Source organism: Talaromyces rugulosus, chromosome II (genome assembly GCF_013368755.1).
Source record: "Talaromyces rugulosus chromosome II, complete sequence".
Classification (NCBI taxonomy): domain Eukaryota; kingdom Fungi; phylum Ascomycota; class Eurotiomycetes; order Eurotiales; family Trichocomaceae; genus Talaromyces; species Talaromyces rugulosus.
In genome coordinates this window covers 2,612,717-2,629,537 of record NC_049562.1, presented here as the reverse complement: position 1 = coordinate 2,629,537, position 16,821 = coordinate 2,612,717, and the positions used below count along the sequence as shown (strand labels likewise).

General features: G+C 45.9%; 6 protein-coding genes across 6 annotated transcripts; 1 reads left to right on the top strand and 5 right to left on the bottom strand.

Annotated features, from left to right (window-relative positions):
• Positions 1-2,672: 2,672 nt before the first annotated feature.
• On the bottom strand, positions 2,673-3,800 carry TRUGW13939_03398 (uncharacterized protein; the record flags this gene model as incomplete). Its single annotated transcript, XM_035486582.1, has 1 exon — positions 2,673-3,800. One exon carries the CDS (start codon positions 3,798-3,800, stop codon positions 2,673-2,675), a length of 1,128 nt encoding a protein of 375 aa, XP_035342475.1.
• Positions 3,801-4,250: 450 nt separating this feature from the next.
• TRUGW13939_03397 (uncharacterized protein) lies at positions 4,251-6,596 on the bottom strand (the record flags this gene model as incomplete). Its single annotated transcript, XM_035486581.1, has 5 exons — positions 4,251-5,213; positions 5,267-5,518; positions 5,575-6,268; positions 6,325-6,438; positions 6,499-6,596. 5 exons carry the CDS (start codon positions 6,594-6,596, stop codon positions 4,251-4,253), a joined length of 2,121 nt encoding a protein of 706 aa, XP_035342474.1.
• Positions 6,597-6,959: 363 nt separating this feature from the next.
• Positions 6,960-8,688, bottom strand: TRUGW13939_03396 (uncharacterized protein; the record flags this gene model as incomplete). The annotated part of the gene is made up of 4 exons (XM_035486580.1): positions 6,960-7,334; positions 7,398-7,720; positions 7,775-8,408; positions 8,488-8,688. The coding sequence occupies 4 exons, from the start codon at positions 8,686-8,688 to the stop codon at positions 6,960-6,962; spliced, it is 1,533 nt and encodes a 510-aa protein (XP_035342473.1).
• A 568-nt stretch (positions 8,689-9,256) lies between these two features.
• On the bottom strand, positions 9,257-11,382 carry TRUGW13939_03395 (uncharacterized protein; the record flags this gene model as incomplete). The annotated part of the gene is made up of 5 exons (XM_035486579.1): positions 9,257-9,423; positions 9,475-10,597; positions 10,654-10,842; positions 10,914-11,257; positions 11,331-11,382. The coding sequence occupies 5 exons, from the start codon at positions 11,380-11,382 to the stop codon at positions 9,257-9,259; spliced, it is 1,875 nt and encodes a 624-aa protein (XP_035342472.1).
• Positions 11,383-12,324: 942 nt separating this feature from the next.
• TRUGW13939_03394 (uncharacterized protein) lies at positions 12,325-15,283 on the top strand (the record flags this gene model as incomplete). Its single annotated transcript, XM_035486578.1, has 5 exons — positions 12,325-13,138; positions 13,199-14,158; positions 14,208-14,540; positions 14,595-14,779; positions 14,939-15,283. The coding sequence occupies 5 exons, from the start codon at positions 12,325-12,327 to the stop codon at positions 15,281-15,283; spliced, it is 2,637 nt and encodes an 878-aa protein (XP_035342471.1).
• A 229-nt stretch (positions 15,284-15,512) lies between these two features.
• Positions 15,513-16,561, bottom strand: TRUGW13939_03393 (uncharacterized protein; the record flags this gene model as incomplete). Its single annotated transcript, XM_035486577.1, has 2 exons — positions 15,513-15,690; positions 15,759-16,561. The coding sequence occupies 2 exons, from the start codon at positions 16,559-16,561 to the stop codon at positions 15,513-15,515; spliced, it is 981 nt and encodes a 326-aa protein (XP_035342470.1).
• Positions 16,562-16,821: the final 260 nt, after the last annotated feature.

Below are 16,821 nucleotides of genomic sequence, written 5' to 3'. Positions count from 1 at the left end.
GGCATTATTGGGGAAACTGTACCCTAGGATGGAGGCCAAAATCCCATCCATCGCCCATCAAACCAGCCACAAAGGTAAGAAATTGCAGGACCAAAGGCCCCTACTTTGTATAGTGTATTTTCTTAACGGTATTTTGTTAGATGCTATATCATTTTCCAGATAGCAGTGTCACCAATACTCTGGAAACAAGGACAAAGATACCAAAGGAAATATTGAAAATGCGGCAAAACTGGACAGAGACTACTGGAATTCATACAACACTTCGAAAAATGGGTCCAATAGACCGAGCTTCGATTTTAACATCTCTGATCTCGAAAGTTGGAGTGAGGATGAAAGCTAGATATCTGGATATAATCAAAATGCAAGATGTTGCTTCTATTTTAGAAGCCGGCCTAAATGCGACTGTGAGGAACATTTGCCCAAGATGGCAAATTTTACCTGGAGGAGTATGCTGAAACATTTTTTTTCTGAATAAAAGCTTAACAAAAGTCATTTTACTAGTATTAAGCTGACAGATTCATAGTTTAATTCACATTGGAAACGATCCAGAGACATCCAAGGATGCTGGGATATATCTTCATATTTTATGAAGAGAAATAGATCCCTGTATGTATTGATTATATATCGGCTAAGCATCGAATCTTAGCGACAGGATAAAAACTTATAATGATTCTTTACGCCGATATAGAAACCCTTCTTTATATTACTATGTACAGGATTCAGTAAACGATACTAAATCAAAATTTGTTATTCTCGCTAAATATACTAAACCTGAATGTGTGGAAGACTAATTAATTATGAATTTAGGCGAGATGTGGATGTGTCTAGTTTTTCAAACTCTAAGGACCTTTTATTTAGATTAATTTTTCTCTTAGAAGATGTATAATTATTATGGTAAGGGAACTATCTCAACGTTGCACTTCCACTTTGGCAAGGATTCACGGATACTAATGGCATCCAAGAGACAATTGGCGACAGGTATGATTTCTAGCAATATCTTCGATCTACAGGCCTATATATACGAATATGGGCTGAAGACACCAGGGGCGCATATAATGACTTACGCAACTCACCAAATCCAACACTGCGAGAATATTAGCAACGACTTGAAAAATCATAGGAAACCTGGGCTATGAAAAAAAGTGAAAGGATTAGAAGCTGTTTAGAAGAAGGAATCTTAGAGAAAGTTTCTATATTAGGTGATCGCATTGAACTTTCGAGTGGAAGTTACAAGTTTAATATATTAACTCGACTGGGGCTTCATCTTCGCTATGGCGATGAAGTTTTCTATTCTTTAATATCACTTAATACCTACTTAACATCCTTATGCATATGCTCTTAAGGCATTGCCAACAGATCCAGCCAGTCGCCTAGGGATTTCCATCCGTGGCCAAGATAGTGAAGGAGGACCATTCCACTGTTGGCTAATGTCACGTGGGAATCTTACTGTATTGAAAATGAATTCGCTTGTGGACAATTTAGAAGGTTACTCTTTGGAAGACACCAAGAATTTCAAGAGGCGATGGTATCACAAGAAAAGTGGAAATCCTGGTGATTCGGATTATGTTCGGGCACATGTATACACCTAGAGAACGATGTAGGGTACTAGATATTTTATGGTAGTGCAACTAGGGGGGTTGAATATCAATACATGAAAGTTCAGACTGTATCGCAAAAAAAAAAGCCATGCCAACCAAGATGAAAGAAAATGCAGCCGCCTAATCGGTCAAGCAGAAGCCATTTTTGAGCCTCAAAGAACCCAAAATCTATATATATTATCAATTTGTCTTCGTAGTTGGCTCTAAAAAGTTTCTTAAAATATTCAAAAATTCAAAAATTCCGGGCAATTTCATCTAATCTTTTGCAAACTTAATTGTTCAATGTTCATCCCATGTACCGCGTCCCGGACACCGCGCGTAACACCACCACCATCTAAATGATTTTTATTCTTCTCATATAATAAATATTATCATACGCTAGCACGTAATATACTTTCTGGAGGGTCTAATCATTTTGACAAGTAGGGTAAAGATCTAGCACTTTGGCTGACACTATAATTTGGGGTTCCCGAATACCGTCAAAACACCCCCAGGATACGCTTCCGGGGAGAAGGGGGGTTTTTACACCGTATTTTATTAATTACTATTATGTATTGTTCTTATTATCATAGTATTAAAATACCATAGAAACAAACCGGGACCTCATCTACGCTAAAGATGCGTTATACCTATTGAGAAGTTGTTAGAGGATTGTATGGTGGCTGATGATCGATTGATGTTTCAGGTGAACATACCACAGGACCAATCACCCGTGATTTCTTTGGTCGCATAATGTGCTTCTAGAGCGGATTCCCATCCAAACTCATATTAACTGGATAGTAATGACTTTGAAGCATTATTGCCATCTACAACAGCAGATACAATGTAGGCGTGAGCATTATACTACATGGAGTCGTGGGCAAATAACCGGAACTTAAATCGCAAAAATATATGTAAACTCAACTACAAACATGAAGACTTTGTTAGAATGACTCGGGAATTCCGATATATATATATATATATATATATTGATGTAGTAGCAAATAGAATGTGTTGATATTATACTTTTTTCTAACTCGAATACGATTTTTGAGTACTTTTTGTTTAAAATAATTAAAATACAGAGACTAGCCCTCAATTGATCTTGCCCTTGTTAACAACAAATCCTTCCAGCGCCGAAATGGCCGCCCACAGTCGATTCTCAGCTTCGGGGAAAACAAGAGAGCGGTGGCTGTAAAAGACCTCGTCGCTGACTTCTTCCGGATGGCGGGGCAGGCAGTGCATAAATTTCCAGTCCCGTTTGGCTCCGCCGCGCTGGGCGAGTTCTGGCGTGATTTGGAAACCTTCAAAGGCCTTGATGCGCCTCGCCGACTCTTCCTCCTGGCCCATGGATACCCATGTGTCGGTGACCAGGACATCGGCGTCCTTGACGGCTTCCTCTGGTACATTTGTCTGGATCAGTTTGCCTGGCGAGGAAACGCCGGCACCGGCTTGTTTGATGATGTCAAGCATCGTCTGCGGAATCTCATAGCCCTTGGGTGTGGCCACGGCAAGGTCGACTCCCATCTTGGCGGCAGCAATGGCCATATCAAACAGCACATTGTTCGCATCTCCGATCCATGCAATCTTCAACCCTTCCATACCAAGACTATTCAATCCGGCCGTGGGACGTGCGTGGAAGGACTCGTGAATAGTCAAGAAATCCGCGATGATCTGGAGCGGATGATACAGGTCACACAGGGCATTGATCACAGGTACCGTGGAATGCTTCGCTAGACTCGCAACATCATCATGACTATTCACGCGCGCCACAATAGCCGAGACCATGGACGAAATAACCACAGAGGTATCGTAAAGCGACTCGTTGACTCCCAACTGTATATCGTCTTTACCCAAAAACATGGGCTGCCCACCCAATTGGGCCACTGCGCCTTCTGTCGAAATCCGGGTTCGCGTGCTTCGTTTGCTGAACATCATGGCTACTGTCTTGCCGGACAATGCTCCCAGGAGATTCCGCGGCACCGAGCCGCTCTTGATGGTCTTTTTGTGTTGCGAGGCATTGCGCACGAGCGTTGTGAATTCGGCGGGTGTAAGATCCGCGATGGATAAGAAATGGCGAGGTGCAAAGGGAGAGGTTGGTGGTGCTGCAGCAGACGAATACGTTCGACGAGCAAGCGCATTGTTGTGGCCAGCCTGAAGGCGGCGGGGAGCAGCATATCGGAATCCTGTACGGATTGTGGAAAGTTTGAGGCTCGCAGCCATTGCGTCGGTGAAGGATTAGCAGCAACTGCTTAGCTTGTAATTGTTGAAAGAAGAAGGGAAAAAAGGAAGAAAGTCAATGAATGGCAGGGAAGCTTTTATCCACTCATCTGAAGATAAATGTTGAGTCACCGCAGATTAAGCTGTGATAAAGGCGTCTCTTGCGCTAGGCCATTATGGGTTAGCGGAAACCAAGCTAAGCTCAAAACGTCATGGTTTTATAATTTGTTGCTGTCGATTATTTGCAAAGAAATAACAGAACGTACTATCTTGTGAACATTTGGGTCTTAAAGATGCATCTTTATATGATTTAACAAACCATTGACGAAGTTAAGATTGGTTTGCTGTATTGACAGACGAGAACCCCGATTACTTAAGTATCCTTACGTCATTACGACAATCCAACAAAAATGGCGGTGAACAGTAAATAAGTCTTCACGTAGCTTCGTTAGTCTATACTAGCGATATCGAAGGCCCAAAACATGAATTCAACGTTGAAGAAAGTAGAGCTTCGTATCCTGCCTGCTCTGACGGGTACGAACTCCATTCCTCGTTGCTCAGCAGGTCCGAGCCCGCAATTCCGTATGACGGAGTTTCCGGCATTTCAAATAGACTCATAAAGTCTTGAGTCATTTGCGAACCACTTGGATCAATTTGGGCGGCGCTGCTGTCCAGGTCCTCGGGTAACATGTCTAGAGAAGCCGGAGCCTGAAGCGCCTCTGGAGTGGCAACTTGGCGGTGGACAGGAACGTTGCCATCATGGACGGACTCGTACTGGCTTCGATGAGCCCCTGGTTTGGGTGCGTAACGTTGCAGTCCTTTGATAGACTTCCACAGGCGTTTGGATACGTAAGACTTGACTGAAAACTTCTTCACAAGCTCCAATGCTAGGTAAAACTCCTCTTTGCACTGCGCACTATACCGTAAAGGTGCATGGGCGATAGCGAGGAGTAAGACTGCAAGAGCAGAGACAAGAAAGTAGTTGAAAGTAACCTGTTGTAGTTGATAGATATTTGAGGTTTCGTTGAGGCGAAAAATAAATCGAATTGTCTCTTTCGCGATCTCAACCATCATATCGGCTTCGGCTGTGTCCTGAGAAATTGCAGATGCGCTTAAGAGAGCTGGTTGATATACCAGCATGCGCATCAAGTTTGTTCTTAGATAAAGCAAACACTGAAGGCGCCGGACGCCTCGGTTCGGAGGGGAATTCGGGGTCCAGGATACCGATAATTGTTCCTCGGGCAATTTCAGATACTCGGGGATAGATTCGGCCCATTGCAATATTTGCCAGTGAAGGTACTCTACTTCGTTTTTCTTGTTGTTGCTTCCCCTGCAACAAGGGTTAGATATATGCTTCCACACCTTTGCGGATAGGTGACTGTATTCAATCATCAGCGTTAGGTAGGGGAATCCTTCCTAGAAGGAATTAGCAACTACATTTTGACAATGCTTTGTATGAAAAAACTCACAGCACGAGGCAGAGTCGGATCAATATCATCAGAGTCCAAGTGTGACGGTAACCCAGTCCCAATACTCCACCTATTGTCCAAGACATAAAGAGACCAAAATAGGCAAACCAGTTGCTCTTTCTGAACATCTGTCAATGCCTTTTGTTCGAGAATCTCACGCTGGTGAAGTCCCATTTCTAGACACATTCTGATTGCAATGCCAATCGTCCTCCATGCCTTGCGTTCTTCGTCTATCTGGAAGAAAAGGATACTCTTTTGGGTTTTGTTAATGAGTAATATAAAACTAGCTCACAATAAAGATGACATACCGCAAGAGTAAGAGAACAAATTCTCTTGACACTTGGTGCACCCCACACGCAGTCATTGATCACATCTCTGGTGCTATGAAATAGCTTCATACCAAGTGTGCTGTGACCATTTTCTTCTGCCGCGAGAGCACAGGCGAAGATCAATTTCAGGATGATAACATCTTCTAGATCCAGCCTGGAGTCGTGATGCTCGTGGTTTGTACTTTCTATTTTCGTACTGAACAAATCTCCTGGGCGTGAATATAGAAGATTGATATGGGTTGTGATCTGCTCGTGAGGAACAATTGGATACATCATACCCATCTCTTCCTCATAAACATTGTGCAGTCGGGTAGCCTCTTGGTGGGTAATTGTCCACATGGGATCGATTACTGATTCAAAAGCGCGCCGATGATGTAGTGGTGAAGGGCTAGCTGGTCTCGTGATTTCACCATCGTCTGATTCGTCCAAAAGGTTTTCTTTCTTCAGGCTATCTCTGGCGATCTTGATTTTGAACGCAGAAGTGGTTGGGCCCTCAAACGAGGGCGATGGGTTCGAGTGTAAATTGAGCCTGTCTTCAGATACAGCGACAGGAGCGCGCTCTTCCTTCATGGAAGACACTGGTGGTGATTTATGCTGAGTAGTCACATGATCTGAAAGGATCGAAACTTGGCTTTGTAGGGCATTGATTTTTTGCAGAAGCTGGTCAACGTTTCTATATTGTCTGTCAACAAAACCTGTGTGCTTGATTTCAAGAAAATCTATACTGACGTAGACTCATCCGAATTCGCAGTGGACCGGTACCGGCAATCAAGCAACTGGCGACTGCACCTCTCGCACGGAGTCCGGCCATTGCATTTTATTTTGCGCCTTTTGCACTCGTTGCTACCAAGCCCCAATTAGTTATTTCACCTGCTGGTGACAAGACGATGATCAGAATCTCACCAAGCTGTAGGGGTATAAGTGTCTCGCTTCCGCTTATTGACGCCAGTCTCTGGTTCTTGCGGTGCAATTGTCGTTGTCGTTGTCATTATCGTAGTCATAGTCGCATTGTAAGTGCATATGCAGCTCAGTACTAGTATAATCTACACGCAACAGTGAGGGGGGGTATTCGGAGGGATTGGTGGTGGAAGTTGAGCAAGCTTAGTTGACGATCACCTGAAGTGCCTGGGCGCCTTCCTTATATAGAGCCGGCATTGCTCCACCCGTGATGAATTGTTGGTTATTGGTTAACTTTATTACCCCACAGACCGTATTGTACTGTAATACTGTTATTACCACGGAGCTTTTTTCTTCTATTCTCTTTTGGCTATCACTACATACATATGCAATCATTCTCGTTCAAAACATAGAAACCCATAACCCGGGTCGTTACAGAGTACGGTATATATATGACTACTAATGTCTTATAAATCCTTCGTGCGAACTTCGCTCTCCGCGATCCACTTGTCCAGCAGTTTTGCATCGCGGACCTTGAATCCAACCTTGAAGGGCTTCGGTTCTGTTGTCAGCGCCGTTGGAATGGCATTGCATTCGATAGCATCCAAAATCGGGGCATCAGACTCGTTCTTGGGTGGGTGGATTGTGAAGGCTGTGATGAGTCGGACAAAGGCAGTGTACAACTCGCGATTCGCGAGATGAGAGCCTGCACACATGCGAGAGCCCGCACCATAGCCGTAATGCGGAGTGCCCGTGGAATCCGTGCTGTCCAAGTAACGCTCTGGGATAAATTTATGGGCATCTTGGAAATGGTCTTCGTCATAGTCTGCTGCCCAGGCGTTCTGAGCGGGAAGAAATTGCGTTAGCACGGAGATATCATATATTTTCGGGAAGAAATCACAAACCATGAAGAATGTCGTTCCTGCTGGGATAGTAGCGGATTCATATTGGATGTCCTTTATACTTTTACGTGGGAGACAGATGGGGATCACGGTCCAGAAACGAAGGATCTCCTTGACCAGTGCTGTGACGTAGGGTACTTTCTCCTCGACAAGGCATTTTTCCCATACGTCGTTGTCTGGATAGACCTTTTGGATCTCTTCGTATGCCTTTTTCTGGATTCGCATGCCATCCTCACACGAGAGATATGCGAGACCCATGACCAGGTTTCCAGGTACTGTGTCCAGGCCAGCCGACACCATAGTCAAACACAAAGATTTAATTTCCGCTAAGCTTCTGTTAGTCTGTGGTATTTGTCAATTTGTGAAGGGGAAAGAAATACCTTCATTGAGCTTGGCCTCTGGATCTTTTAGAATGTTCCCGGTAATACACGGTTTATCAGTCCCCTTGGCGATGTTTTCCTTGAGCAAATCCAACAGGTGAGTCAGATACTTATCCCGACGCACTCGGAATTCCTCGGCTTCATTGTTGGTCTTGGGGAAGAGACGAAGAAGAGGAATATAATCCTGCCAGTTATTGCTAGTGCTTCTAAAATTCGAGACGCCTCTTTCAACGTCGACAATTTCCTTGAGCAAGACATCATCTATATTTCCCTCGATGCGAATTCCATAGTTTAGTGTCAGACTTGTGTTGAGCGCAAAGCGCTGGAAATATGGGATGGGATTGATATCCTTGGACCCCGCGTTTGAGTCTTGTAGCATCTCGCGAATGCTCGTTGTCGCTTCCAGGTCGATGATGGGCATGTACGACTGCGTCGCGGGCTTGTTCAGGGCCGTCGCGGCTGCCTTGCGTCGCTGCTTGCATGATTCATCCCAGGGTGAAGTACCAATAGTAAAACCCTGAGAGCTGGAAACCACGCTGTGGAAGGTGTGGAAAGTTGGGCGCGAAATAAGCGACGACTGCTCTTTCAGCCACAGCTGCTTGACTGATTCAAAGCTATTCGCGAATACAATTCTCTATTGGAAGTTAGTATCAGCCAGAACAAAGAATAAAGAAAATTTGAAATTCAATGCTCGCCTTGTTGCCCATCCGAACCTGGAAAACCGGTCCGTATTTCTTTGCCCATTTTGCGGCCACTTGCGCATGATTGTTGCCCAATTGAAGAAGATTGCCGAAAACAGGGACCCCGGGGATTTCTGGGAGGTTCTTTATTTTGGGTAAATCGGTGGAACTGAAATAGCGGTAAAGAATCAAGAGAGCCACCGAAGCGGCAAATGCTTGAAGTATCTCATGCATTCTTATTGTTCAAGGGTTAACAATACCATGAGAATTTTTTTGTTAAACGATCTTGTTTTCCCCTATCTTTCCACCAGGCAGGTTATCGTCTTTTAAGAGAAAGACAGAGAGAGAAAAAGGGTACGTATTCCCAAGCCCATCTTGTCGTTGTGCAGCCCGCCCTACCACGTCAGATCATTAGTAGCATTCCGCGGTTTCCGCGGTGGGTCGTGATTAACCCCGCACGCTAAACATGGATCTATCCGGGGCCCGGGCGTTGGCAAGTGGGGCTTAACCGTCAAGCGCAGCCAGTGGGGAGCCGGACAATGCAAATCATCTGATCCCCCTCCTATAGACGCATACCTAGCTAACATGGCGCGGAACATTCCGTGGGCTAAAATGCCATTGTGTTTCGCTATTATTAGAGAGATGCAACGTAAAATAGTCCCTTGTTAACTATGAGATTAGGGAAATTTGTTGAAGGAAGTTATTGATTTATTGTAAAGGAAAAGTAGTGAACACGGCAGAAATAGATAAGAAAGAATACATGTATTCATTTGTTCAACTATCATTGAATAATTACATGTAGCTAAATGCGAGACTGTACATCAAAACTCTTTCCATAATTATCTGCAGAACCGAGAACAGGATATGGGATATCCAAGTCCTTGGCTAGAAGCGAGGCCGCCTTTTCCCCAATAGCGAGAGCCGTAGCATATGTGTTTGCAGATACATTGGATGGACAGATGGACAAATCTAGTTCCAATTGTCAGTATTCGCGCCAAGAGAGAGAGAGAGAGAACTTACCAACAACCTTCAATTTACTGACTCCATAAACATCAAGGTTCCCGTCAACAACACCGTTGGCTTCTCGAGGCTTCATAGCGCATGTGCCCATACTATGCCATGTTGTCTGCACACGTTCTCGAATAAATGATTCAATAATTTCATCGTCTTCTTTCGAATATGTGATTGGAACTGGACTTCCCCGAGCGGCTGATTGCTTGTCGACAACATCGTAGCCTGCTTTTGATCCCAAGGGAAAGGTAGGATGGCCATCCTGTAGAGGGCCCCTGTAACAAGACATGCGGCGCACAATTTCACGTTGCAGCTTGTAGCCCCAGACCAATTTCTCCAAGTCAAGCCGATTAGACAGAAATCCACAATGAAATTCGCCATTGTCGAAAACGGACCGGCTCTTGATATGAACGGAGCCGCGTGAGTATGGGTATGGAGTGTATGCGCCACATGAAAAATACTGGCCCTCCTCGACGGTGGAATGATCCCCTATATAAGCGGCCAACGTTGAAATCAGAATCAGCGGCCGCTCCGGTCTCGGTTCAAAGTCCCTTTCCCATGCCTGTCGGAGCGCGGGACTGAACGATGCTACGTCTGCCTTTGATGGGCGGAGCTTCCCTACACAGTCCAAACCATTCCATCCGAGTATATGCTTTTTTGGGCTGGCGACTTTGGCCTGAAAGGCTTCTTTAAAACCAAGACGTCCACTGACAATTCCATCAAGAGTCTGGTCTTTCTCGCATGTCGATTTGTAAGGGTAGAAGATGACATTGTGGTCCCGGTAACTAGATCCGACGCCTGGTAGGTCCGAAATCACCGGAATATCAAGCTTGTTCAAGAGCTCTCTGCTACCAATACCCGATCTCTCTAGAATTGGAGGCGAGCCCAATGCGCCGCTGGCGAGGATTACCTGCTTCGTGGCCTTTATAACACGTGGTTGACTCTTGACATCACCCTCTGCCACATATTCAACGCCCGAAGCAGCCTTTTGATTGTCAAACAAGATCCGAACAACCTTGGTATCGGGGGCCACTTGAAGAGATGTGTTGGCTTGATCCAATAACGGAAACAGGTATTGGTGAGCAACATCTTGCCTCAATCCAGTGTTGCGATCAATCCACATGTTCCATTTCTGCGTAGTCAGGTCAATTAATATTGCCCATGCATGGCATTATAGTCAACACTTACCCCAACAGCATTTGAAGTCTTTAGATCTTGAACATCTGCCGTCTGTTGTATGTTCACTTTTTTGCATGCTTTGAAAAAGTCATCCTGGAATGCAGGCTGTGCATTGGTACCAGGAGACACGCTAAGTTCACCCTGATACCCATGTAGATTTCTGTTAATCCCAGGATCGGTATCTTGGAAACATTCACACTACATAGGAGTAAGCTGATAAAGTTATCAAAGCAGGGACTTAATGCGGCGGCATAGTTGGAAATACCCACCTTCCTTAAAAACGGAACCATATCTGACCCTCTCCATCCATCAGTTTTCCAATCATCAAAATCAATGCTCTGAGGCCGAGAGTAGACCATGAAGTTGATGGCACTCCCTCCTCCCAGACATTTTCCTGATGGTATGATAGCTTCACGCCCTGCGACCTCCTCCGCAGCCTCGGATTTGTGCAGTGTTACTGTCTGCGAGTTTGGGGCAATGTTTGTAAGGTATAAGGCTGGATTGATAATCTGAGGGTCGTTTCGAATGTTGGCGCCCTGCTCGAGAACAACGATGGACAGTTTTGGGTCAGCCCTTGCAAGACGGGTCGCAACGACGAGACCCGTTGTGCCTCCTATATCGATCAAAGGGGTTTTATTAGCCTGGACAGACTAATTTTTTTTAAAGATTGTTCTAGGGCTACATACCACCTACAACAACGATATCGGCCTCGCTTGGGATACTGTTGGTTTTCAACATCTTGCGCGGGGGTTCCGGTCTCAAAACTTTAGGTGTATGTATCTTCGACCACTGAGAGCACAAAGTCACTGGCAACTAAAATTCTTGTATTCGGTGTTTGACTATAGTATGCAAACTACAGCAGTAGAAGAATTCCCTGATGTTGAAAAACAAAACAAAAAAACATTACGTAGAGAGTACGAGACGCATTTATACACCCGTGACATCAGTGCCTCTACGCGGAACTTCTCCGCTGCCCCAGACAACAGGCCCTAGGCTTCTCCGCAAAAGTTATTTCAGCATTGCGCCTCCCCTGATTTCCCGCATGAGATTCTCAATATTGGATTAGTAGAGGGGAAGACCCCTGCTTTCGCGGGCTAGGTTCCGCGTGTAGCATTGTCGCTCGGAATGCACCCCCGTTATAAACACGAGCTTCGGGACGCCAACTTTTTGGAATATTTCATGATTTTTGCTTTGAGTAGACCGCTAGTGAGACTTAAATTCAGCATGAAAAATGATATTTCGTTTAATTGGTGCTTCTTTCCTGTTGTAATCGAACACACCGTCAGTAAAGCGTAGCATATTGCTTTGGAGGTGGATCGAACAACAGCAACCAAAAATATATAGCAAAAGCACAAAACCAGTCAGTTTATATAAACCGAAGTAGTATGACTGATCTCTCAAAGAAAGATGTTTTCCGGCTTGTTGCAGCTTGAAAGTTATGCTAATATATTATTACAAGCACGCTAGTACAGAAACAGAAATCCGGTCCTTGCATAAATCACATGACGCCATCGCCAATGACGTTTGAGCGATTGCGGCCTCGACCCGCAGCATCACTCGCGATGGCCCCACAGTTCAACGGTACTTCGCCTCTCTTGCGACCTATGCCTATGTCGATGTAGGCCCGGTTTGGTGATACTGACAGTCGCCTTTCCATGACATTCATATCCAGCTTCCGCGATGGCCAGCGAATCCCCAGCCATGCGGCGGCCAGGCCAAGTCTCTAGAGACGCTTCCCGCTCGCCGTATCGGAACAGAAGTCAACATCGATCCATCTCATCCTTCGACCCTGACTCCGAATCAGCTCCCCTGCTTCAAGGCGGTGACACCCAAAGATCCCTATATGGCGGAATTGAAGATAGCAGCAGGCCTGCATCACTTGCGTTGCGCAATCCACCAGAGTTTGGGGAATCGAGGAATGAAGACAAACGACAACGTCAATGGCCTATACTCGTTGCGCTTTCCTTTCTCACAATCTCTGTTTTGCTCATATTGATTCTCGGATTTGTGGCGCCAGTCACTGTGAAAGAGTACGCGCAACAAGCTGTTGTTTTTTCTCCCCAAAAGCTATCCATTGATTCAGCCACGTCGTCAGGCATATCCTTGCGGGTTCAAGGAAATGTTACTCTGGATGGCCATCGGGTGAGCCAGAAGACTGTGAGGGATATAGGTCGACTTGCCACTTGGATAGCTAGAGAAGTTGAAATTGACGAGTCGAAAGTCGACGTCTATCTTCCAGAGTACGACGATGTTCTCCTGGGTACTGCGTCTGTTCCTGCCGTCAAATTAAATATCAGAGAAGGACATGTCAATTATATTGACATACTGGCCGAGCTTCAATCGGGAGATGTGGCTGGTATTCATCAAGTGGCGGATGATTGGATGAGCGGACGATTAGGCGAACTTCGCGTGAAGAGCATCGCGAATGTGGCTATCAAATCAGGCATTTTAAATATTGGCCAACAGGCCATATCGGCTGATATGAAAATCGACGGTAGGTTTTTGAAATATGCAATGTATATTTTTCAGGATGCTTATTAACTTCGTTTCACAGGCCAGGATATTCCTCCTCTGCCATCGATCAATGCGCTTAAACTCAACGTACACGAGAACCCGCTGACTCCCGAGGACCCTAGCGTCGCCGTCGAAGTGTCAGTGGGCGTTTCGAATGACTACGCCCTTTCCATGACTATTCCACCGTTAGGGTTCGATATTCTTGTTCCGAATTGCTCACCGGTCGAGCCTTATATTCTGGTGGCCAACACTACCACGGACGTTGTCAATATCCAGCCTTCAAAGCCCGCGATAGTTAACGCTGGTGGAATTATAAAGCATCTTCCCTCAGAACTGACCAAGGCGTGTCCAGGAAAGAAGGACTCGCCTTTGGATCAGATAATTTCCGGTTATATAAAAGAGCACCAGGCGACCATATACATTCGCGGTGCAGATGCTCCATCACAGGAAACTCCAACGTGGATGGTAGATTTGTTGAAAAGTGTCACGGTCCCTGTGCCCGTGACGGGTCATGACTTTGGTCAAATGATCAAGAATTTCTCAATGTCCGATGTTCACTTCTCAATGCCAGACCCATTCGCTGAACCAGACTCTCCTGACGCTCAACCACAAGTGTCTGCACTTGTCGAGGTCATGGTGGATCTGCCCAAGGAAATGAACTTCGATGTGGACATTCCCCGAGTCCGAGCAAATGTTGATGTTTTCTATCACGGCACCAAATTCGGCTTCCTCGATTTAAGCAAATGGCAGCATTCCAATGCCACTCGTATCAATGACACAAGCAGTGATGACCCACTACTACTCGTGACTTTTGCGATTAAAGACGGACCTCTACAAGTTACGGATAGTGACGTCTTTTCCGAAGTTGCCCAGTCACTTCTATTTGGAGGCCAATCGGTCAAGCTAGATTTGCAGGCACTTGTGGATGGAAAAATAGCAACTACGTTGGGCCAATTTGTGATACGTGAAATCCCTGCCGAAGGAAGGATCGAGGTCAACCGTGGGTTCATTTACTAGCACAAAGGTTTTCTAGATACTGATTTTTCTAGCTCCATTCGGTGGCTCTATTGGAGGCTCCATTGGTGATTTATTGAGACCGCGAGTCGAGTCACTTGATATTGTGCACACAACCCAGTCCAGTGTTCATGTCGAAGTCACCGTGAATTTCACTAACCCTACTCCGTACTCCGCTACTATACCTTATGCCGATGTCCTGCTGCTCTCTAACGGGACTACGCTTGCGCATCTCAGTGGACGTGCGATGTCTGTTGTTCCAGGAAACAATACTGGCGTTTCCGTAACGGCAGTGTGGAACCCATTAGCCTTTGGGGAAGACGCTGGCGTGATCGTAGGCCGTGATTTCCTGTCGAATTACATCTCAGGTAATCCCTTTCTATAGATTCTCATCACCGTTATGTGTGCCTAATCTTATCTAGGTTTCAACACTACGTTGACCATGCAAACCCACAACGATACCTTCCCAAACATTCCTAGCCTCGGACAGGCGCTTTCAAACATCAGATTTGATGTTCCGATTCCTAAATTGGGAGCCCCAGACGGCGGTGGTAACGACACAGATGGGGACAACAATGGGAATCCACGATTCATCAAAGATGCAACGGTACTGTCTCCTTTTATAAATACCATTTCCTAAATGGGGAAAAATCTCCGTTGCTTTATTTCGCTTTGCATTGACATGCGTTGACGAATGAATACACATTTTCATTAACCTTCATCTACAACGGTGGTGATGGTGCTAATTATTCATCTTCTTCGACAGCTACATTTGTGGTCTTCCACTGCTGTTTTCACCTTGTTATCTCCCCTTCGCAAATCGTCGACCCTCTACATCAATAAAATCGACGCAAGTGCGTTTTACAACCATACTGAACCCATTGGGAGAATCGATTATCAACTCCCCTTCGCCGTGCCTCCGGGCATTTCACAGACACCCAAATTACCAGTCACGTTAAATTTAGATGGCGTTGGTTATGAAGCTGTCAAAAGGGCATTTGGGGGTACTTTGCGCATGGATGCAAAGGCTCATGTTGGCGTTTCACTTGGCGAATATTCTACGACTTTGTTTTATCAGGGAAAGGGTATTGGCGCAAACATTCGAATATAAAGGACTGGAATTTATGGGGTAACGATGGGAAATTATATCATGTATGGGTTTATTCGAAGAAAAAGGCGTTAAATTTAGCGAAGACGAAGCATTGTACTCTTATCGTAAACATTTCAATCGAATTTGCTCCCGGTTTGAAGGATAAATTATTTTAAACACAGCACTAATGTGGCATCACAAGGGGAAAAAATGAACACCTTCACATTACAAACAGGATTAAACAAGCATTTTAACCTGGAGGAAGAGTGCTAGCATCGACAACATCAGCGGCCTCCTTTTCGACATCCTCTGTGATATCTGTAAGAGGAGAACGAGTCAAGGCCATCAATCCAGTCCGAGTTGATTCCAAGATACCAAAAGGTCCAATGAGTTTGAGGAAGGAGTCGATACGGGTTGGTTTGGCAGACCTGTTGATTTGGACCGTTAGTTTTGATATTCGTGAAAAAGGAAAAAAAAAGACCAGAAAACTACTCACAGTTCCACAATACAGTTGTTTGAGCTAATATCTAGCACTTTACCGCCAAACTGGTGAGTGAGACGGGTGATGGCATCCAAGTGCTCGTGCTTGTGGCGGAGAGCCTGCGAGATTGGCAAGTTACGTGGGTGGAAGTGCGCATCCTCGACGAGAGAGGTGATTTTTTCAACCTCGTTGATGGTCCCTGGGGCGTCTTCGGACGTCATTTCGCGGTGATGTTTGAGCAATTCCTCAAAAACCTCGGGACCCAGAATGCTGACTTTGGCAAGCAGCAGCTCACGCTGAACAAGCGGTGCCTCGGTGTAGTCTAGCACGGCCCAGACGGGGACAAGGTCGTCTAGCTGGCGACGGGCTTGCTCGACAACGCCGTCCAGTCCACGCAGCACAATAGTCATTCGAGAAAGGTCTGCGACCTCGGTGTTGCACACAACCAGACTGTCAATATTGAAGCCGCGAGCGGCTAGAATTCCAGACACGCGCGACAGCACACCGGGTTCGTTTTGCACGAGACAATTGAGGACATGGCGCTTCGGAGGGTTGGTCGAGGGAAGCGGGGTCTCGTACAGAATCGACGAGACGGCGGCAGGAGCATCCCATTGAGGCGCATGGTCGGCCACTGGGAGCTTCAAGGGAGAGCGGCGGTGAAGGGCTTTGTAGGCGAGCGCCGACGTCGAGCTACTGGTTTTCCGGCATTGCGAAGAAGCAGAGGATATGTGCTCGAAGCGAGAGAGTCGGGGAGCGGTCGAGGTCGATAATCCGGATGCAACAGTCGCCGGCTTGGCCAAGGCGCGGCGAAACGCCATTTCACTTGCCAAAAAGGACAGCGAGGGGAATCACAATTGCTAGCCTCTCTCTATCCACAATCAAGACGATAGGTACGGTGGTGAGTCAAATGCGGAGAGGAGAGAAAAAGAGCGGCTTGGAGACTTTTAAGAGTTCGTCGTCCGAAGTCGGGACTGCGTAAAATACCGTTACGGTCAGAAACCGCTCCACCGAGTAGTGACTCATATGCAGTAGCTTAGTGCAGCGAATGCTTTGTTTTTTTATAACAATAATTTACACG